Raw genomic sequence first — 23,298 nt, forward strand, 5'->3', positions numbered from 1 at the left:
TCAGCTCTCTCTCCAAGGCAGTGTCCGTGTCAGTGCCAGGTTTCTGAAACAACTGAGAACTTGAAAGGCGGAGAAGCTGAGAGGAAACTGCAAGGCCCAGGACAGCGCTGGGTACGAGGGGGGCCTGTCCACCTGGACTCTCTCAGGCTCCGAGGCCCACGGAAGACAACAGCCATTTCTTCACGCCCTGGTCGTGGCCTTCAGATGCAGCAACACTTGTGGCTCTCTGTGATGGATTTGCTCGCCAGCCCGCATGAGGACTCCCTACCCTGAGGACCCTAAAGGGGCTCCTTCATCCGGTCCCTTGAGGTCAGGAACATTCAGCAAGACTCTGGAATGGCACAACTCCCATAAGTCCCTTGGAGTTTTGGGGGTGATGGATGCTAGCGCTTCAGGCTCCTGGAATTTTTGGAGAATCTTTAAAAAGGCATCTACTTCCATTTCTTGAATATAAAAATAAAATAAAAATCTGCCCCAACTGCCTATGACCAAACAAGAACAGCTGTGAACCTGGACAGCCGCAGTGCAGCCAGCCCTCCACATCCGGGCACTAGCCCAAGGTCTGAGAAGGGGCAGGATGCTCGTAATGCCAAGGGGAGCATCTTCCTGCTAGGGCCAGCCCAGGCCCTCCACCACCTGGGTGTTACCTGGGCTGCTGGTGGCCACACAATCTGGGCTAGTCTCCGAGTCAGAGTCAGAGGAGGAAGGATTCCTGATGTGAACTTCCAGGCCCTTCTCTGGGCCCTGTTTGGGCTTCACTTCCTCCATCCGTCATGGACACCCCTGCAGGGACCTCCACGGTGCCCACACTGTTAACTCCAGGTGCTTTCCAGCCTGGGGTTTGGGAAGAGCTGACCACTCTCCTGGTTTCTGAAGACCTTGGGACAGCAACAACACACACACACACACGTGCATACCAAGCGTGCACACGTGCACACACACACACACGCACGTGCACACGCGTGCATACCACGGGTGCACGCACGCGCGCACACACACATGCATGCACACATGCATGCGCATTCAGAGGCAACAGACAGCGGAGGTGGGAGTAACGGAGGTGACTGGTGGCCTTTAGCCCAGGTGACACTGCAGATGGCCCGGACACTTTGGCCAGTGCCGTGAGGTGGGACAGGCCAGCTGCTTAGGATTTCCGGAAGCGCACCTCCCTCTGAGGACGAGAACAGGGAGAACAGGGTGAGGCTGGGTCAGGAATACAGATGTCAAAGGTGGGGGTTCAGAGCCTGAAATTCAGTCCAGCTGTCCCTGGGCGCTCAGTAAGGAGGAGCCTAGGAAGCAGAGAGACCACTAGGCTGGATTTCTGGAGCAAGCACCCGAGCTCTCTGCACTGCTCCGCCCTCGCTCGGGCAGAGGGGGGAAGGGGAGCATAGCGTTCCTGCTTTACAGCTAAGATGGCAGGTGCAGGGAAGGTAGGGCTGCGCTGGGTCGGCAGAGGTGGGAGTGAAGCCCCGCACCCCAGATCCCCATGAGACTAACTTCCTGCCAAGGAGAGAGGCCTCCTGCCCACGCCGCTCCAGTGGGCTGTGTGAACTCACACCTTAGCCATCCCTGGGGAGAGGACATGCTACTGGGGCCCAGCCTGGGGCCACCCCTTTCCAACCCTTCAGAGGAAGGAAACGGAAGGCGAGAAACACAGGCTGGGGTTGGCCCAACATTCGATTCCTGTCCTGTCCTGGTCTTCCGCACTTTCTGAACACCCCCAAACATGAGGGGTGAGGGGACCTCTGCTAAGACCCCAGGGAAAGTCTGGGACCTCTACCAGGCACCCCACCTTGGGAGTACCCAGTCTGCCCCGTGCAGTGGCCCGTGCGGGCTCTCACCTCCATCTTGCTATAAATCCAGGGGAGGACTTCGGTCACTTTGGTGTACACACCGGGCTTGTTTCTCTGGCCACAGCCAGTGCCCCAGCTGGTGACTCCTGCCAGGTACCAGCGGCTGTTCTGCTCACAGACCAGGGGCCCCCCGCTGTCTCCCTGTGGGGGGAGCACACATCTCAGCACGGTGGGAGAGGTGGTCCTTGAGCAGGAAATGGCTGGCACCTGCTTCTCACTCAAAACCCACCACCCCAGGCTTCCCCCACAGCCCCTGGCTCCCAGGACCTGAGCCCCACCCAGAAGCAGCCTCACCTGGCAGGAATCTCTGCCTCCCCGAAGGTCCCCGGCACACATCATCCTTGGGGTAAGGTAACTGTCGTAGACCAAGAAGTCATTGCATTTCTTAAAGTCGATGAGGCTGACCTGTACCTCCCGGAGGAAGGGGGATGTCTTTTCTTGAGAGAAGTCGAGTGGAGGAAAGAGAAGATGGGAAAGGAGTGAGACCAGATCTGGATACCTTCACAACCTTCTAGCTGCTCACCCCAGGACTCAGACTCACAGCTTCCTGGGAGTGGAGGGTACCCTTCCCGTGGCTGGCCACCCAGAACATAGGGGCACACACACCCTCGCACCACACACAACCCCCTACACGTAACATAGAGACAGGCATGTACACAGACAAACTCACAAGCCTATTGGGCTGCCTTCATCTTGCACAATCTTTTCTGTATTCAGAGCACCATCAAATACATCATTTCATTTGTTTTCAGTAACTATGTGTCCTAACGAGGTGTAATTAATCCATTTACAGTTGGAGGAACTTATGGCCAAAGGCGTGACTTGCCCACAGTCACACGGCCAGTCAGTTATGGAGTCGAGACCAGAACAAGGCTGCTCCCAGGCCAGTCACCATCCATTGCGCTGAGCAAGGGAAAGGAGGCCCCGAAACCCCGTAACTGGCCAGAGGCTAACCGTGAGGCCAGCCAAGTGCTCTGGGGCCAAACATAAACCACCCCACAGAACCAACATCAGCAAAGACCACTCAGCTACAGATGAAGCAAGGCAAAAGAAGACCACTTCGTAATCTTGTTTAAGCATAAATGAAAACAAGGTAGGTTACAAACCACAAAAATATCAACCGTCCCCTCTCCCAGCCAATAGGAGTGGCTACTGCCTCTTCACCAATTATAGCTTTAGACTCAGCTTAATCTTAACTCCTAGATGAGATTATTAGGATGTCCAATCATAGAATTATCCCTGCTTCCTGAAAGCATCCAGTCTAAAGAAATGCTCCACTTCTTTGAACCCCCCACCTCCCCAAATTCTCCAGATCCTATAAGTCCTTTCTAGCACTCTGTTATTAAGACTTCCATGGTTCTCCATGGTATATGTTCCCCTCTGTGCAGTGAGCAATGAGCCCAACGTGTCCAGCTACAGGGGGTCTCCGGGTGGTCTTGGCTGGAGACCAACTGCTTTGACATATACTCAAGTGTATATACGCACGTTCATCTCGGGTTGGTTTACAGGATTTTACTTTGGAGCACTCTGTGCGAAGCTGTTTGGGGGACACAGGCACCTGGTGTGGTCTTCATTTAGGGGGACACAGGCACCTGGTGTGGTCTGCATTTAGGGGGACACAGGCACCTGGTGTGGTCTGCATTGATGGAAGGATCTTAACCAACTAAGTGGAGCCTACATGGTCTGAATACAGGATGCATAGTGTTGTCAATAGTCAAATAGTCTATTTGTCGTCAAATAGTCTTTCTTTTTTGTAAAGATGTGTGAATGAAGGGTTGGTATCTTCACCAGGAGGTGGTACCTAAGGGTTCTGAGGACATAAACGTACAGGCTCTAAGGTCAGACCTGCATATAAACACATTTTGTATATTCTTACAGGATAGATTTTCTGAACTTATCCAGCTATATGTGAAAGTAGCTGATTATTAGTTAAGCCTGTGTGAACAGGTGGTATTTTTTTCACTTGCACATTTGGGACGTTTTCTTTTAATTGACTAAAGCTGCATATACTGAAAACAAAAACAAAAATAAAATTTTTTTTCCATTTTGTTTTCACTTTTTAAAAAAATTCAGAATGACTTCAATTTATTTATTTATTTATTTTACTTCAATTTAATGGGGACTTTCTCCATGGAAGAGTTAGTCCAAAGTTTAAGAAACAACCGAGGCTCTCTGTGAGCAAGTGGTGTAGTATGATGCGGAGAGCATCATGGCAGGATGGCCTGGCAGGTTCTAGATTATTCTAGACTACTCTAGACTTAGTTCTGTCTATCAGAAACTACCAGGGTGACCCTGGGCAAGTGACAGAGCCCCAAAGGTCTTCAGTTTCCTCATTTGTAAAATGGGGAGAATGGGTCAAGGGTGGAATTCGGGAGATCAAACGTTTCTAACAGGTGCTCCGAGATGTATTATAAACTGGTCTGCTGTGTGTGGGGGTGAGGTGAACACACACATCCACATTCAGGCCCATGAATCTCTATGCCCAAACCCTCATCTAGACAGGCCCTCCTCTATACACCCTGACATATCACCCCCACACACTCTGTGCAGACACACAGACACAGCCCAGCATCTCCGCCTCTCACCGTCAGTCTCCTTGGTCTTGCCAAAACCTGTGATCCAGCAGGTCTCATTGAGGCTGAAGGTCTGTCCGTGCATAGGGAGGCAGGCAGGGTGGATGTGAGCTACAACAAGACATCGAGACATCAGAGCAGGGACAAGGCTGGAGGTCTCAGCTGGGGTGGTACTGTGGAGGGACAGGGGTGCCCATGTCCTAGGACCCTCCCTCCTTGCCCCCAGCGTGGTTCTGAATCTTCCAGGGCCTTGAACTGACCAGGCAAGAAACTCAGTCACTTTATCTTGACCCTCTGGCCTTCAGGTTGCTGCTGGAGTTCCCTCAAGCATCCTGATCTCAGTGGGTGCTATGTGGGCAGAAGCATATGCCTTGGAAACCCCCTGTGCCACGCCGATCCCACGTGGCCATAAGTCTCTCCCTTCTAAGAGCGGCCTTCCCGGCTGAGCCTCCTCCATGCCCGTCCATCAGAGGAAGGAGGAACAGCAGACTAAGTCCCAGGCATTAGCACCATGGCATCTCAGCGATGTGTCCAGCCTGGTTTGGGGAGAGCACCCACACGTGGGTCAGGAACTAAGGGACTCCCTCCAGGTCAGACAACCTCCCCAAGTGGGAAGAGCACATCCCTAGAGGCACGGACCACAAAACCACTGCTCCCTTGCCCCCATGCTCAGAAACATTTAGAAGGTGCTGTTGTACATCATGTCACAGCTCCCTCTGAGGACTGAGATCTTTACTAGGGCAGGGACCACCAAACTCCACTTTGCAAAATGAAAATATCAGCTGATAGAATGTTTGCAGTGTTCTCAATTGTTTGTTATGCTCACCGCAGCTTCCTGCACCTAGAACAGTGCCTGACACGTACAAAGTGCTCAACAAACATAGAAAGGAAGAAAGGAAGGAGTGACACAGAGGAAGGGGGTGTGGGAGAGGGAATGAATGCTAGATTCTTCTCCTGTAAGTTGGGCTCTAAGTATCGGGGTCTAACACATTTGTCTGCTAGAGAGTAAACAAACAAAAAAGAAATGAAGGAATGGCATCAATTATTAACCAAAAAATGCAAAACATAATTTCTTAAAATATGCTCATTTTTAAGAGGTAGGGTCTTAAAAAAAATATAACACGGTTCTATCCTCCACTCGTTTTTGTGGGGGAATTAAATTTATCAGTGAGTTTTCACAAGTTTTCTCAGATAGTACTATGACTTGAAAGTGCTCAGTCCACCAAGGAGTTTAAGAAAATCTACCCTGATTTCTAAACCAAAAATCAGGGCACATGGTCTGACCATAGGACTATATAAATCTAAGCTGTGATTCTCAGACTAGAGGTGTGCTTCCTGCCCAGGGGCCTATCAAGAGTCTGGAGAGGGACTGCCATAGTCTGAAAAGCATATGCAATGTTATAATAGCTTTCATTCGGTTTTACAGATTACTTAATTTGATTGGGAATTCCAAATAACATTAAGTGGGGTTGGGGTGGCGGGACATCTGGATGGTTAGCCAAATGGAGTTTGGGTTTGGCAAGGTTGGAAAGGCCTATCCTGGTCCTGCAGACTGCCCCCTCTTAGCTGGGCATGAGGGGCAGCGCATGGGCAGAGGACCGCCCCTCGCCTTGCAAGTCCCGTGGCTCCTCAAAATAGGCTGGTAGGCTAGAGCGGAGGAGGAGTAGCGGGGAGGCTGGCCCTGGGTGGGCGTGGCCTTTGATGGGCGTGGCCCTGGGCCAGCCCCGCCCAACCGAGCTCAGCAGCCGGTTCCTCCTCCTCACCCCACAATGACGACCTAGTGTCTGACTCAGGACCGACACCGCCTCTGTAATTAATGTGCCAGGAAAGACCAGCTCGCAGGCTCAGAGCACGAGAAAGTCTGGACTAACCAGAGAGCCCTCCAAGGCTTCCAGAAAGCCCAGTCCACCTTAGCGATCCTTCTTCAGAGAAGCCCCATTTGTGCCACCTCAGCTCCCCCAGCTGTCCCCACCCTCAAGTCACTGACCTCTACTGACTGCGCGTCACCCAGTTTGTTCTATTTGCAACTGCAACTGCAGAGCGCGCTGCATAGCAGCAGACACACAGTATTTGGTAAGTGCACACATGAGTGAGTGAATTAATGGATGAAACCCTCTTTGATCTCCGAACAGCTCCCCTAACATTTCTGCCCTGTGGCCAAAACTCGTGGCAATTCACTGTCTGAACTCTGAAAGTGCGCTCGTTTTGTGTTTCCAACTGCAGTGATCCCGATTTGCCAGCAGAGAGCCCAGCAAGAACAGCATTGCTCCGGAGGCAGACCCACCTGGATCCCATCCTGGAGCTGCCGCTTAGTACTCCGTGGCCTTGGGTAATTTTCTCTCCCTGAGGCTCCATCTCCTCAAATGTAAAATGAAGCTAATAATAGTACCTGCTCTACAGGATTGGTCGGGAAGAGTCAATGAGTCAATGATACCGCAGTGGTAAAATGCCTACCACAGTGCCCAGCCCCTGTTAGGTGCTCAATAAATATGAGTGACACAATTCGATCTATTTATATTGGTTAAGACCAGTATCCAAGCCTTATCTCTGTCACCAACTTGCAGTGTAAGATGTGTCACTTGGGACAACCTTATTTCCAGCCTCTGGGCCTCAGTTTCCCCAATGGTAAAGTAGAAGAGTTCCATTAAATGATCCCCAAGAGCCTTTGGCTTCCACCATGCTGAGGCTCTGGGACCCCAAGAGGGGTCTATGGACACGGCAAGGCTGGGCCCTGAGGGCTACCTGGAAGAGCCGGCGTGGCTGTGACTCACCAGACAGGGTCAAGGGCTTGGAGAGCCGCATGAGAGCAATGTCATAGTCGTCCTCCTCATCCGTGTAGTTGCCATTGATGATGATCTGGGAGACGGAGGCTGCCTCAGGCAGCTGGAGCAGGTTGCTGGTGCCTGCGTAGACCTTCCAGCCCTCCAGAATCTTCTCCTGGGTCCTGCAAGAGCCACAAGGGAGCATGGTCTGTCTCCACATCTGGCGAGCCCCCTGGCAGCCGCAGCACCAGCTTACAGGCAACGGGATGGACCAAATGAGCTCGGAAGGGAGCCCTCCTCCTTAGCCCAGGGCTCCAAAACAACCCCTTTTCTCCAAAAGCCCATCCTAAACTGGCCACCCAGCCCCTCACAACAATAAAGAAGAGTGATGGGCACAATCTCTGAGCATTTACCCCCCACTGTCTCCTCCGCGCACCACCAAGCTTCCTATAGGGTGGACAGGACACAGCTCAGAAGTATTATCCTCAGCAGAAATGGAGCTGTAGACAGGACAAAGTCATCTGCCAAAGACTCCCTCACTCCTGGGGAAGCCAGTGCCCCTGAGGCCTTGTCCTCAGAGCCCTTTCCTGCCCCCCAGCTAAAGGGACAGGCTGATGGCACCGCCCTCCCTGCGATCCCCATCCCTCAATTCCCTATTCCCGGGACAGCATTCCTGATTCCTCAGGCTCCTCTCCTGGAAGTTCGTGTTTCAGGAAGTGGCAACAAGCCCAAAGCCTCTACTTCAGGGACAGGCTCCCAAGCCCTTTTTTTCCTGCCTGCCTCACTCTCCCCCCGGGTCATCCAGGTTGTTTTCTCATTCTGGGCCGCGCTCAGAACAAGTAGCCCCAGTGCACAGTCCCAGGACCAAACAGCAACTGCAGATCATGGCCCTGACCCTGGGGGCCTGGGCTCACAACCAGAGCCCTCCTCCGCAGAGACAAGTCAGTCTGCCATCAGCCCTCCCCGGTGCTCCCCCGGGGCCTGGGCGGCATGGCGTCACCCGCCCCTCGGGCACTTACACGAAGAAGCAGTGGGCGGCGGTGAGCACCCACTGGGCGTCGATCAGCGTGCCCCCGCAAATGTGAGTGGTGCCGTAGTGCAGGCTGACTTGCCAAGGCCACTTGCTCTCCGGGGCCAGCGCCCCTCCCACGATCCGCCCTGTCATGGCCCTCAGTCCACAGTCTGGGGACAAGCAGACAGATGAACCGTGACCTCGGCTGCCCTCCGAGCCACTCCCATGCTCCCTGGGCGCAGCGGGGCAGCCTCGGGCAGCCCCGTCCTAGGGGCACCCACCCGCCCGTGGACACAGCTTTGCTCACTTAATCTGACATGGCCCGGCTGTTTCCTGCCCAAGCAGAGCTCCCATGTGGTGAGTTGGATTTCTGGGATCACCCAGTGGGAAGTTTCATCCCTGGCAAGTTCCTCTTTCCTCCCACTCATTCATTCTTTCCTGAACTTTGACAAATGCTCACTAAAGTGCCTGAAGTTGGGGGCACTGTGCCAAGCATCGAGGTCATGATGGTGAATCCCAGGGCTGCCATGCTGTGCAGGTGGGTCCGTGCCCATATGGTTCCCCAGTGGGTCATTTAGTGCTACTGGGGACCCTGTATGTACCCCCAAGGGAACATTTCCAAGCATGTCTGGAGTCATCCCCCCAAAATTGTGGACAAGGAGGGCAGTCCTTGGAGTTTGTTTGGACATGTGTCCTTTTTGTCTTTGAAGGGGGAAAAAGGGAAGAACCAGGGGTGGTCTGAGGGGTGGGCACTCTGTCCATAGCCCCGTGCCCACCCACTCAGGGGAGCACCCCCACCTGGTCATTCCTGAGAACACAGCACTTGTAGGCTGGTTAACAGCTTGGGCTTTGGGGTCAGACCCAAGGTCAGATACCAGCTCCTCACCTACCAGCAATCTATCCCTAAGCAAGGCAAACATTTCAGTCTCTTATCAGTTAGTGGACAGTAAAGGCACCTGCCACATGAGAACCAAATGCAATTGTTTATCAAGAGTCAGTAAGAGTCAAATGTACTCAGTAAATGTTGGCCCTGGATCTAGTTCCGCATCTGTTGGTATGGGAGCTTTCCGCTGATCCAGACTAGCCCTCCCAGTCCTCCCCACACCCAGAATCCATGAGATTTGAATGGCTTCCGCCATATGAACAAGGTTGCTGGGCTGAGCAGAGTCCGGAGAAGGGAAAGTGCTACCCTGAGACTGTCCCCGTGCCTTACAGGGACCCCAGCCCCGAAGCAGGCCTGCTGGTTAAGACCATCTTCCTGTGGGACCCCCAGGGCTGGCCATCTCCCCCAGAGGGGTCCCACGCCTCTGTTTCCTCACTCCCACCCCACAGAGGCCACAGTCCAGGAGGAAGAGCATCTTCTTACGGGAACACTGGAGAGAAATATACCGCCGGGAAGGGCATTCAGACCTGCACGAAGGGACACAGAAGATGGGAAAGGGCACATTAGATACCTCCTCCAGAAAGCCTTCCATGATTGACTCATTCCAACTTCCTGTCCCATTTCCTTTGCATATGATAGAGATTCTGATCTCCCTCCCAGAGAGAGAGACCCTTCTAGTGCTTTCTCCAGGAATGGAGATGGCTCAGTGCAAACCATCGCCACTCTTGTCCCCACGCCCCAGTTTTCTTATGGTAGATTGCACACATTGGGTAGATCCATGTCCTTTGAACTCATGACTTCATTGTCCCAGCATCTTTCCAAAGCTGAACAGGTGGCCTGACCCTCCTGGGCCAGTTCCTCAATGCTCCACGGGCAATGCATCTTGCACAACACCTAGCACAAAGCAGGCATCCAGGCTAGAGCTCGTTCGCTTCTCTTCCCTCCCCTCCCCATCCCTTTTTCTCTGGGAGCCCGGCTTCTCCTTTCCCTCCCCAAGGTAAACACCGCTAGCTGGTGGAGCACCCCTCAACCTCCCCGAGTGGGACTGGGACAAGGGCGAGGCTGCAGTGCAGAGATGACAGATGGTGTGGCCCAGGGCCTCCCAGCCAGGCCTCCCTATCCCTGACCACATGCACCTGGCCCTCCTCCTGCAGCTGCTTCCCCTCCCCCGACTGACCCCAGTGATGTTTCTCCCTCCCCACCCCAAACCCACTCCCTGCAGCAGCTCCCAGTCCAAACACCTGGCGGACGGGTGGCCCCAAGGTCTATTCATGGTCCCTGACCACCAGATGAATGCTTGGGCCACCCCTGACCTTGAGGTTCTCTCTGCACCACGCTTCAATAAGAACTTGCAAGTCAGGAGACGGGTGGCAAATGAGGACTGTTTCTGGGATGCTCGGGACATTCACGATGGACTCCTCCTGGAGGCTGGGTCCCAAAATGGCCAAAGGAGAGGGACTCCCTGACTCAAAGCACCCCACCATCTCCCTGCTCGCAGGCAGACAGCCTGGTCCACACCACCACACCTGTAGAGGCTTTCCTGGAGGGTGGAGTCGTATTTGGAGATTGAGAAGCTGCTGGCAAGATCCCTACGGGCCACCTCGGTCGTCCGGTAAGAGCTAAGGGAGGGAAAGAAGGATGAGCCCCCTTGAGACAGGCTGCCCCCCTTCCCGGTGCCCCAGCTGCCATTAGAATCTTGCTGGCAGAGGACAGAGGCGGTTAAGGCCCAGTACCCCCAGCCCCCACCCGCGTATTCCACCACTGTCCCCACTAGCCCTGTGCACTGGCCCAGGACACAGCAGCATTAGCACCCCCTGGGGATTTGTTAGAAATGCAAATTCTTGGGTCCTCTTAACCCTAGATCTCCTGAATCGGGAACTCCGTCCGGTTCGATGTTTTAGCAGGCTCTCCGGGTGATTCTGATACACAAGCAAGTTCAGGAAACACTAGCCGGGCCCTTTTCCAGCCAAGCTGCGATCCATGGGCCAGCAGTAGCAGCCCCCCAAACCTGCTGAGCCAGACTCTGCATTTTAAAGATTCCCCACGTTATGGCTTTGCACATGAAAGTCTGAGAACCTTGTACTCGCTTACTGGACCTCAGACCACAGTGTACATAAGAATCACCTTGGGGCATTTGTTAAGCAGGTTTTCAATCCTAATCCAGAGATTCCTATTTGGGGGTGCATTTTAACAAGCACCCCCAGGGGATTCTGATGTGGCTGATCCGTGGACCACTATCTGCGTGGCACTTCTGTGCGTTTCTAGAACATGGTGCACCCTTGCATGAGAGTGTGCATTTTGCACATGCTGTTCCCCTCCCTGGGGGCTTCTCTGTTCCCTGCTCTCCGCCAGGTGCAGTCAGGCACCCTCTCTGTTGCGTACCCATAGTGCTTTGCACAGGTCCTTATCCTTACACATAGCATTATGCTGTGGTTGTTGGTTTAAGCCTCTCTCCCCCACACCATACCAGAGGTTCTTGAAGGGCAGGGGGATCTTGTCAGGGTGCCCATGGTCGCCGGCACGTATCAAACCTCAATTACGTGCTTGGAATAAATGACACTATCTACTGAAGCCCAAGGGAAGTTCAGATTTGCATAAGGTCATACAACTCAACAATTGAAGACGTCTGTCTTCTTCCAGCCAGATCCCCCGACTCCCCTCTTACAGATTGGAATTCTGAGGCTGGGGTGAGGGCAGAGGACAGGTTCTAAGTCCTAGCCTCCGAGCCCTGGTTTTCAAGGCGCTGCCTCGACAGAGAGTCCACAGTGACCGCCTAAACCCTTCTCCCCACAACCTCACACACATTGGTGAACCCCAAAACTCGGACCAAGAGGGAAGATGGAGTTGGCTATGTGGCCTGGAGATAAAGGGAAGAAGGGGGGACTCCTTCAAGCGGGAAGGCTGTCCTAACCCTACTCCCAGCTCCACCCCCCAGCATCTGCTTTGGTGTGAAATCTTTAGAGCCAAAGATTCTTAAGACTTTACCTGGCCACACCTGCCCATCTCCTTCCCCCTTGGATGAGTTCCAGCTCAAGCCACAGCTGCTGGAGCTCAGAGCCTGAGCCTCTAGTTCCTGGCCGGGAGGAGAATATAAGATCTGCTCAAAGCCTACCCCCTTCACAGGACCACCGTGATCGTTAACTGTGACCATGGCCACAAGGCCACTTTGATGCTCCTACTGCAGATCTCCAGATCACTACTCTGGCCCCGTGGGAACAACTTGCCCCCAGACTTGGGCTCCCAGGGCCACTGTCCCTTTGAATAGCTCAAGAGCGTCCCGAGCTAGTGCCCTCAGCCCTGGTCCTCAAGAGTCTTTTTAATGAGTTGCCCCCAGTGAGCCTGAGGGGCCCTTGCCGAGAGCCCAGGACGTCCCTGAAGCTGGGACCCATGGGGGGAGGTTTACCTCAGGAAACCCAGCTGCTGACAGGTCTTCTCTGAGTAGGAGTCATTCCAGCTGTCACTGCAGATGGGAAGCCACTGATGGGAGGATCCGGAGTAGACTTTAAGCAGAGACTTGTCCCAGTCAAACCTCACTGCCAGGCAGGAAAAGGGCAGAGCGGGCTCTCAGCACCCAGGTGTTGAGGAATGTACTGAGTTAGGCTCTGAGATGCTCCTGTCCTGAGGCTCCTCGTTGAGGCCTGGGGAATGTCTGGGAGCAGCCAGGAGGTACTGATCACCAGCCAGGGCTCAGAAGCCCAGGATGCTCAGGAAAGGCCGAGCCAAGGCAGGGGCCGGGGCAGGGCAGAGAGCTCTCTATGCCACGGGGGACCATTGCTGGGAAAAGGGAGGAGCACTGCCAGGAGCCTTCACCCCAAGAGGGCAGCGACATGCCCGAACAAGAGAGTGGCATGGGGAATAAGGTCTGTGATCTGACTGCGTGTGCACTCAGAGAGTGATGTGGTCGTGCGCAATGACACACACAAACACACAGGGGAAATGCTCCCACAGACACCTACATCAGGGCTATACATCGGCAACGCACCGAGAAACCCCTGAGGGTCAGAGCACAGAGAGATCTTTGTGCTCATCTAGGCTAGCTCTTTACAAACTGACCTTTATGAAGCCGTAGGGGTGCCAAGTCAGAGGTCACCTGCTGGGGCCTAGAAGCATGGGGCATGGGGACAGGGCTCTGGACCCCACACCTGCCTCCAGCCAGAGTAGCTCTATTTTGTCTGATACTCGGGAGTGGTCAGATTCTGAGAACCACTGATCTTGTCCAGTTCACTCATTTCACAAATTAGGAACCTGAAGCCCAGAGAAGGTAAGTGACTTGTCCGAGTCACACAGCACTCAAAGCCAGGTTTCAGACCCAGGTCTACTATGACCAGAACCCAGGTCCTCCGACTCTCTGTGCATTGCCTCCCATTCGAGCTGATATGCAGTTTGCAGTCACCAGAGTGCATGCGCACACACGCGTGCACACACGTGTGCACACACACGCACACATTCAGGCAGACATGCACCCATGCCCAGCTCAGCATCCTTACCGCAGCCCAGCTCATCACTCCTCAGCTTACAGTCCACGGTCCCATCACAGCGCACAGCATCGGGGGGGCAGCTCTCCACCGGCTCCTTGTACTTGATCCCCGTGTGGCCCCGCCAGAAATAGACTGGAAAACAACAAAGCAGACAGCTGGGTCACTGCCAACCCCAGGAAGACAAGACACTGAGCAGCCCGAGGCCCTGGGGGTTCTGAGACACCGACCTGCAATCCCTCTTGGACTCTGGGGCTCTCTTCCCCCATCTGTATGGAGAGAAAGGCTGCTCAGGAATGCTCTGGAATGCTCCGGAAAGCTCCTGCAAGCAGGGCAGCACCAGGCAGACTCAAGCAGCCACCCAGAGAGAGAGAAAGAGAGGGAGGGACAATGAGGGAGGGAGGTGTGGAGGTGGGTACAGCTTTGGGAGCTCCCGTGCCCTACATGGGCCAGAGTGGCGACCAGAGAAAGCCCTCCTCCAGAATCCCAGAGACCCCTCTCTCGGAGCCCCTCTGGCCTCCCTTCTTCTCTGTGCTCTGAGGGTCATGGCAGAGAAATTTCTGTCTCCAGCATCCACACGCTCAAGCACTGCCCATGCTGTCCTCTCAAAGGCTGTTCTTTCGGTCTCAGAAGCTCCTGGATTTTCCTCCTCCTCCCTCTCCCCTACACAAGGGATGTCCCCTTTGCTCAGCTCCTGCCCCATTACTTGTCTTCATGCCTTTAGATGTCTTTCCTCTCAAAGAGCAAATCTAGGTGGCTGATTCCCAAATGTCCAAGCTTTACAAACCACCTGGGTAAGTCAGCCCCGTGACTCCCTGCATCTGGAACACTAACCTCTTCTCAAACTAGGGATCCCATCCCTCCTGCCAGAGACACCTTCCCTTGGGTGCCCAAGAAACCTGAGTTCTACCTCCTCACCCTGCCCCTCATCCTCAGCCTGACCCCCTGCTTCTCCCACCAGCCCTACCACGCGCTCAGTCACCCTGCTCCTTCCAGACCCAGACACCAGTGCCCACGGGGCCACAGCTGGAGGGCCCCCCTGATGGTCAGCAGGCTTCAGGACATGTGGTGAAACCACACTGTGAGTCTAGCTCTATCCGGGGGGCCACCCTTGGATGCCAACTCATCCCTCCATGGGTCATTCCCGACTGCTCTCCTATGACTGCCAGGGGGTCCCTGGAGCAGTGCCCTGTGCGGGAGGGGCAGGAGAAGCAGGGCAGCGCATCCTGGCTGGAGGTCCACATGGACACCAAGTGGCAGGCATCGTGACAGCGATGCCCCCACCTTGTCAGGCAGGTGGGGACACCGAGGCTGGGGAAGTTAATTTGTGTGGTCACACATCTGGCAAGCGGCAGAGCCAGGATGCTACGGGGGGCCGTGCCCTTAACCAGCACGCTACCTCCTCCCGCTCTATCCTCTTCCTGGAGCAACCCGGGCCAGCCCGGCTTTCCGCACGGTCACCCACCCGGCTCCTCCCCACACCGTGCCACCTCTTCAACAGAACCCTTACCCCCCGGCCTGGCGTTTAAAGCTGTCTACCATGTAGCTCAGCCATGCCCAGCCAAACAGAGAGCCCAGGCCCCCCAGTACTCTTTCCCTCGCTGGCTATGCGGGTCCCTTCGTTGTCCCCATGCCGACCCTGCCCCCCTGCCCCCAACATTTCCTGCAGCTGCTCATCCCACTCAGATGCCCTGTCCACATGCTGTCCCATCCTCCAGGCCATCACCTGACCCTTCGTGACCTGTTCTCTGCCAGCCCGGCCCACACAGCTGTCACCTCTTCCTGACGGTCACATTTGGCCTTAATTATTGCCATCTAGGTCCCTCAGGAGACTGGACTCTCTTCCGAGGACAGGGTGGCAAGGGTTGTCCTTCTGCCCCCCCAAGGTTCCCTGCTGTGCCGGGCCCATGCCAAACCCCAGAACACTTTATCCCATTGTCCAAAAATGCCCAAGAGACTTTCCCTAATCCGTGTTTATATGTGGGGTTTTTTTTTTAAATAATTAGCGTATATAGATTTTGTGCCAGGCACTGTGCCATTATGTCACTTACGGCTCATAACCCCGTGAAGTCTTTATGAGTGCTGACGGGGCACGTGGTAAGTCAAGTGCACTGAAGGAACTGAATCCCATCTGAAGATGCAGAAACGGAGCCCAGAGAGGTTAACCAACTCTCTCAAGCAAGATGCACAGGAAGTAGCAAGGATGAGGCCCGAGCCCGGGTCCTCCTAACCCAGGGGCCTGGAGGGGGCCTGGAGGCCCCTGTGGACGGTGGTCCACGGCCTTTTGCGGGAGTGTCTGTGGGGGGCGCTGTAGCCAGAAGAGTGTGTGTCCCCCACTCTCGTCTCCCTGCGGCGCGCCCCCGTCCGCAGACCCCACTCCGCCCGGCCATGGGCCATGACCAGAGCCCGCCCCTGCTCCCTCCGTTAAACTCACAGAGAATGATGAGCGACACCACGAGGGCGATGAGGAGGAGGACACATCCGATGAGCGGCAGCCGCTTCTGGCCCTCCTGCCAGGTGAACTTGGGCAAGCTGATACCTAGGAGCGGGGCAGCAGCAGGGGAGGGTAAGGCTGTTGGAGAGGGGTCCAGTGCAGTGGAGGAGGGGAAGGAACCAGTCTGGCCTGGGAGGGCCCCATGGGGACCTCTCCACTCCAGAATGCGGCAGCACCCCACCTGATACCCACAGCTTCCTTTAGCGGAGCATCCCCTCCGGGCCAGCCAGGCACATTGGCAAGTGCTCTCTTGTGGAATTCTCACAGCAACTGTGTGAGCTGGACGCTATCGTGCTCATTTGATAGATGGGGAAACTGAGGTTCACAAAAGTGAAAGAACTTGCTCGAGGTTACTTGGCCAGCGAACGGCAGAGCAGGGAGTCAAATGAAGTGTGTCTTGTCCCAAAAGCCACACCAGAGTGGCCCACCAGCCCCTGAGAGGGCAAGACTGTGAGAGGGGCCCCAAATATGGGACGGTGGGGACATTCTGAAGCCCAGCACGAGAGGAGGGCAACATTGGGATGGGCAGACCCACTGTTTCATTAGGGGCAGGGCCAGCCCCAAGGCCCATCTGCTCGCTCTGACTGCCAGCAACTGATCCAGGTAAGTCGGGTTGGAAGGATGGAGGTCAAGAGTGCCTGCCTGGTCGGAATCTCTCCATTTCCTCCTCAGCCCACAGATGCGCCCACAGTCAGGACCCTGCTCCAAGGCCAACCCTCGCCTCCCGGCAGACCCATGGAAAGGGCTCTAACCAGAGTCCTTGCTCTCGAAATCTGCACTACGACCCGCACTGCACAGCCTCCAAAGTTACAGCTGCTTTGTTGGTCCTGGTTTCTTCTCCCTGCCCCCCAAGGCCCCCATTTTCCACTGTCTTGGGCTTGCACGTAATGGATTCTTTCTGCCCCACCTCCCCAGGCCCCCCACTGCCCGCCCCTGACCATCCCCCCTGCTCCTCACACATCACTATCCAAGGAGGAGAGGAAGAGAAGAGAATCCCAACTCTGAGATTTCGTCCCCGCGCATCGCCTCCTTCCCTGTTCCTCTTGCCTTCCCTGCAGTGTCCCCCTTACCTGGGCTCTCCCCAGTGGCCCTGGTGGCTGGCGCTGACCTGGCAGGAGATGCCCGGATGGGCACGGCCCCCAGTGGTGTTGCTCTAACAAGGTACACTCTCGTCGGAGAAGATGTCATGGAGGCTGACTGGGCAGACGATGACCTGGAAGGGGATGCCCGGGCCGGGGACGCCCGGGCTGGGGACGCCCGGGCTGGGGACGCCCGGGCTGGAGACGTCCTTGCCGGGGAAGCATTCTGGAAGCAGAGTGAAGGGCATCCTTCAGGCTGCTCCCCTGAGAACCCACCCAGCTATCAGGTCTGCTGAGCCAGGAGATCCATGCTCTGGGGCAAGCAGCTAGGTGGGGAGCAAACACTGCCCCCCATCACCATCATCACCACCTCCCCACTCCTAGCAGAGAAGCATCTGAGAAGAGAGTTTCCCGGGATGGAGCACAAGTTCAAAGAGCCTGCACCCCCCACCTCCCTATAGTCTCTCCCCATCACAGGGACCTGCAGAGGTGGGCAGAGGGCAGTGGGCCATCTGCCTGGAGCTTGGGGGGCCCTTGCTTGGGCTACATGTGTCTAGGGACCCTCCCTCTGAGGGTGGCTCAAGGAGATGTGGTCCCTGGGGAGGAAAGTGATTGCTCCTTCCGCCCTCTTCACTTCTACACCCCCCACACCCCTGCCCTTTCCTCTTGTGGGCATCAAACTTATAAAACCCCATTCTTACTATAAGCTGTCATCAAAAAGTGTGAATAGCACTCCTTAAGAAAAGCCCTGACCTGCCTTGTAGCCCACCATTCTCAGTAACACCAGACTTGTCTCGTTCACCCATGCACCTGCACGCACGCACGCACATGCGTTCACTCACCCATGCATCAGGGCAACTGGAGAGGCAACATCAGAAGAAGGTATACGCAGGGGTAGGAGTCCACCACTCTTGGACAAGATCCTTAACCCGACTCAGCTGCAGGTGGAGTGGTTTGCTCGCCCAGATTTAGCACTCTAACGGATGGTTATAGAGGACCTCACGTGCTCTAAGAGCTTTATATGTATTTACTCACTTAATCTTCAGGACAGAATTGCTCCCATTTTGCACCGGGGAAACAGAAGCAGAGAGACTAAGCAATGTGATCAAACTGTCAGAGCTGGAGAGGGGCTGGGCCAGAGCATGAGTCCAGAAAGCCGGGCTCGGAGGCCAGCTCAACCATGAGGTTTTGCTGCCTCTCTGAGGAGGGACGCAGTTGATAATGCATCATCCAGTCTTACTAGGCAGTCAGTGAGCGCTGGTCCTGTTCCTTCCTGGAAAGTGAGCCTTTGGGGTGCTCTAAATCTAAGAGAGAGCCGGAGGGCAGTCAGGGCGGAAAGGAAGCCTGGTGGGGCCCCCAGTCCCTGTCACCTCCCTCTGGCCCCTTATACCATCCCCACCTCTTCAGCCCCCTCCAGAAACCCCAGAGGCCGCAGGGGGAGCTGGGAATGGATCTGGCCCAGGGGCCACATCTGACCATCATCATCATTCCTGCTGGGAGCTGACTGGCCCCCCAGGAGGGATGGTGAGGGCGTCGCACCTGTGCTGGGGACCCCGCGCTGGGGGCACCATTGACAGGGTTGTGCAGGGGAGACAGGCTCTGGCCCCTGGCACCTGTTTCCATCCCTCACCTGCCAGTGTGCTTGACATTGGACATTATTAGTAAGCCAACCGGTTAAGAAAAAGTCCTCCTCGTTAGAACATCGGCCCAAGTCAACACCATCATCCCCACCAGGCAAGGGTTTCTTGTTTGGTTTTGTCGTAATTGTTTTAAACTCCCTTTTCTAAGAGTCAGAGGTAATGGATTTGGTCACTTCCTCATTGTTCTGGAAGCTGCAAAATGAATTCAAGGAGGAATCTCGAGTGCCTGACCACGCTCAGCTTACCACCGGGCGGGACCAGGAGCCATTATCCCAGGGAGTTGCTGGGTTACTTAACGGATGTGGGTAAATACACGTGGATCCAGGTGCCCCAGCGAGCCGAGCAGGGACACACTTGTGTGTGTTTAGGGACCAGAAGGGCAGCTCCCGCTGCTGCTGACCCAGCTGGACCAGAGCTCGGATTCCCCCTCTCACCCCCATTATCTAGAGACTAGATTTCCATAAAGTGAAGACAGGTGAGCCCCTAGACACTTCAAGGGAAACAGGACTGGGGCTGGGGGCAAGGAGAGGTGGGGAGGCTATGTTGAAATATAGCACCTATCAGCTGCTAGCTTTGTCTTTGGAGTCAGGCAGACCTGGGTCTCCATCCTACACCCAGCAGTGCGACCTCGGGCAAGACCCTTAACCTTCCTTTTTCTTTTTCTTAATCTGTAGAATGGGACTAATGACCCTGAGGATTCAATGAGATAAAATAGGAAATGTCTTGCCTGTGTCTGGCTCATAGCAGCCGGGCAGGAAGTGACCATCTCCCTTCGCCTTTGCATTAGCCCACACAGCGCCCACCTCGCTGAGATTTAACAGCCGTGGGGCATGACCAAAGGGCTGAAAGGTGGTGGGAGCTCATCTTAAGGAGAAAAGAGGGTGCTGGACAAGGGCCAGACTGAGGTCCTTCAATGACAGAGACAAACCCAGGCTGTGTAGAGTCTGTGCTTCCCACCAATGGTGGCCCAAGGCTTGGCACCTGCCCGGGACCCTGGCACTGGGCACCTCAGCTGGCCTGCCCGCCTTCCCTCCCTGCTCTGCTCACACTATAAGCCTTCCCCGCCTTTGGGGGCACATTCCTACTATAGGATACAATAAAATGATAGTAGTTCACCATGTACGGTACTTGAGAATTTACAATAAGCTTCCACATCTGTGGTCTCGTGGGGTTCTCACTCCAACCCTGAGAGTTTGGTGTTTTTAGAAGTCTATTTTCCAGATGAGGAAACCAAGGCTCAGGGCTCAGTGCCCAGAGTCACACAGTCGGGATGCTGCCCCAAGCCTGCGAGGGTCTGAGGCCCCTGCCCTCTCAGGTCAGCAGCAAAGCCCCCAGCACAGCCTTCTCTAGCTGTGTACACGGGGCACTCGGTCCGCATTCGTGACACGGCCTGAGAACGGGGACCTGGGGCCCCGTGGCTGGGAGCACCGTGGGGAGCCTGGCAGTGGGGACAGTGGTTCTACAGCGATCTCGGTCTTATGGAGCTTTCTAGTGGGAATGGCAGGTGGGTCCTGGGGCCTCCCAGGACAGGAGGGCAGCATGCCAGGCATCACGCACTCTCTACACCAGCAGGTGACTCTAGGCCAATGACCCCACCTCTTCATGCCTCCACTTCCTCATCTGTAAGGTGAGCCAATCACCCTGCTTCAAAGCAGTGTAGTAATAGATGCTGTATGTACGGTAAGGACTTGGTGACCATGAGCTGTGGCAGTGGGTGTTTATCTGTTAGAGACGCTGGACTTGAAGTAGAAGAATCTGTGTTCAAATATGACTGCATCCATTCCTGAACGGGCTGCCCGGGGGCAAGTAAGGGAACACTTCAGTCTGTCTCCACGCGTGTCAGATGGGACTGACCTTGCCTCCTTCCCCTGATAACCGCGGAAGAAACACGGAAGAGCCTGGTCCGTAAATGCGTGTCACACCGTAACAAAGGCGGCAGCCCATCAGGCACTTAGCTTGATCCTGTTTCAACCTCATCACACCTCTTGACGGCCGGTCTTGTTAGCCCCATTTTATAGATTTTGAAACTAAGGTCCTGGGAGATTCAGAACATGCCCAAACTCACCTCTCGGGGCTGAGTGACAGGGCTCGTATCCTGACCAGGCCTCCCAGGAGTAAGTAGAGTCTGGACCCACGGTACCACGAGAGCCCCCAGTAACTTCCTGCACTTCCGTGAGGCTGACAGCTCAAGAAGAGCTTCCATACCCATTATTTCTTGTGGTTCTCCCAGGGCCTCGCCAGCAAGCTGGGCAGGAACTATGACCCCCCAGCCTATCCTTGAGGAAAATGGGGTGCAGCAGACTAAAGAGCATGCCCAGAGCCCCTGAACTGATTGGCAGGCTTGTAGGGATTTATCATAACCTTCGGATTCACATTCAAGAGCTCAGGCTGTCCCCACCGGAGCAGGACCCCATGGCCTGGTCCTGGTACTGCGTCACCATGGCAGGAACAAAGGGGCCACAGCGGGCGGAGGCCCCGAGGGAGACGATGGGAAGGCTGCGGGGGGGCAGGAACAGTGGGAGGGAGTTAGACCAGAGGGGTAGCTGGTGGGGGGCAGGCATGGTGGGAAGCTCAGGGCAGCCAGAAAGAGAGAGCAGGGGCCTCCTGAGCCTTGCTCAGCCCTCTCCCCAGTGCTGGTTCCATCTGCACATAGATCCCAACGTGCCCACCCACGGCCTCGGCCCATAGGAAGCAGGGAGGAGAGTCCCTGGGGAGGTGAGCTGAGGTCCAGGCAGGAGACCCCCCTGGGTCCCTCTTCTCTGAGTCTAGAGGGAGCTGGGGCAATGTAAAATGGGACTCATCTTGGGCTCAGTACCCAAGGCGCCGGAAGGGGGTGAGTAGTCCCCAGATTCTAAAGCTGCTGTCTCTGAACCTCAGCAGCCCGTGTCAAGTCTTCCCAGAGCTGGGGTGTGGGGGTGTAGTCATGGAGAGGAAGCTGGGCATTGGGGGTGGACAGGGCAATATCCAAGAAAGAGCTGGAGGCCGTGGAGGGCCTGGTCTCAGTAGAGCAAGCACTCTGGTGTCTGAGCCGGTGGGAGGCACGTGCAGAGATTTGGGCCCCGAAGACCAAGGGCAAGAGAAGAGGCCTGACCCCAAGGCCCACATGACAGCTGTTCACGGAGAACCATGAACCCCAGCAGGATGGACGGGCAGCCCCAAGACCAGAGGAAGGCAGCCTCCACAGTGAGGCCATCTGCCCCATCCCCCTGACTCTGAGCCTCAACCCGAACCATCACAGAACACTGGGAAGAATCCACTTTTTCAGGGACCACTAGAATAGATTCCACAGCCATCATTTACCCCTTTCATGGCCTGCCACCCCCACCCACTGGAAGTTCTTCCTGATGTCTGACCTACTAGAGCAGTAACTCATTTCCTTTCCTCCATTCTTGGGGAGCAACTGCTGAGACTCCAGCCTCCCTCATGGTGGCATGGCCTCACCCTCAGAGCAGATGCCTTGAGTAGGTGGGGGAGAGGGCAGGAGACTTCTTGCCCAGAGCCCCAAGATGCAAGGGGCTGAGCCCAGACCAGAACCATCCCAACTCCTGGCCTTTGCCAGTGAGCAGAAGACCCTGCAATGGAACTCAGATGACCAACTCCAGGCTCTCCACGACCTGTCTGCAGGCGAGAGGCCCCTCAGCCCATCTGGGGGCAGGTGGACAGGGCAGAGCCAGGGGGTGGGTGACTCTGAACCATTTCCCTGGCCAAGCACTGCCAATCATTGTTTTGTTTTTTTTTTAAGATTTTATTTATTTATTTGACAGAGAGAGACACAGCAAGAGAGGGAATAAAAGCAGTGGGAGTGGGAGAGGGAGAAGCAGGCTTCCCACCGAGCCGGGAGCCAGATGCAGGGCTCGATCCCAGCACCCTGGGACCATGACCTGAGCTGAAGGCAGACATTTAACGACTGAGCCACCCAGGCACCCCACACTGCCAATCATTCTTTCCTGGCCCTGCCTCTCCTCCCTGTCAGCCCCTAGGGTGGTCTCCTGGGTTCGCCCGTGGGGTAATACATTCGTGAGCCCTCACTGCTTCGCAGAGCTTTCATGACTCCCACCTGTCTTTGCATTCCCAGGGGCCCCTACTCACAACAGGCCCCCCGAGGTGCTCTGAGGCAGGAGGTGGCCCGGCTGGAAGGCAGGCCGAGCAGGGGTCCACAGGGAGGCAGTGAGCAATGAGCCAGAGAGAGGGCTGAACGGAGCAGTCCCTGGCTCTGGGACGCTTTCCAAGCACTTTCCTGAATAGGAGTTGATAAGAATTATTATTCCCATTTTACAGTCAAGGAAGTAGAGGCCTACAACATTCATGCGCTTTCCTCGGAGTCACTTTGGTACATCTTACATTGCAGAATAGAGACTAAAACCCACGGGCCCTTGCACCTAGGCCATGGCCCTCTGTGCCACAGCTGCCAGGGGGAGATTGCCCACCCCAGGCTGAACTTTTATGGTTTCCTGTGGCAGACTCTGTCCCGTAGGCCCTTACCTGGTGGGGGACGGCAGTGAGTGAGCAAGGACCCCAGTGGTCATG

General features: G+C 55.4%; 1 protein-coding gene across 1 annotated transcript; it reads right to left on the bottom strand.

Moving 5' to 3' along the window:
• Window positions 1–1,144: 1,144 nt before the first annotated feature.
• Window positions 1,145–18,787, bottom strand: TMPRSS13 (transmembrane serine protease 13). The gene is made up of 14 exons (XM_032427742.1): window positions 18,762–18,787; window positions 17,974–17,989; window positions 17,123–17,357; window positions 15,993–16,097; window positions 13,571–13,693; window positions 12,487–12,616; window positions 10,610–10,702; window positions 9,567–9,610; window positions 8,208–8,370; window positions 7,198–7,370; window positions 4,439–4,537; window positions 2,148–2,290; window positions 1,842–1,994; window positions 1,145–1,171 (listed from the first exon to the last, which is right to left on the bottom strand). Exons 1-14 carry the CDS (start codon window positions 18,785–18,787, stop codon window positions 1,145–1,147), a joined length of 1,530 nt encoding a protein of 509 aa, XP_032283633.1.
• Window positions 18,788–23,298: the final 4,511 nt, after the last annotated feature.

The sequence above is a fragment of the Phoca vitulina genome, unplaced genomic scaffold (genome assembly GCF_004348235.1).
Source record: "Phoca vitulina isolate PV1807 unplaced genomic scaffold, GSC_HSeal_1.0 scaffold38, whole genome shotgun sequence".
In the NCBI taxonomy this organism is placed as follows: domain Eukaryota; kingdom Metazoa; phylum Chordata; class Mammalia; order Carnivora; family Phocidae; genus Phoca; species Phoca vitulina.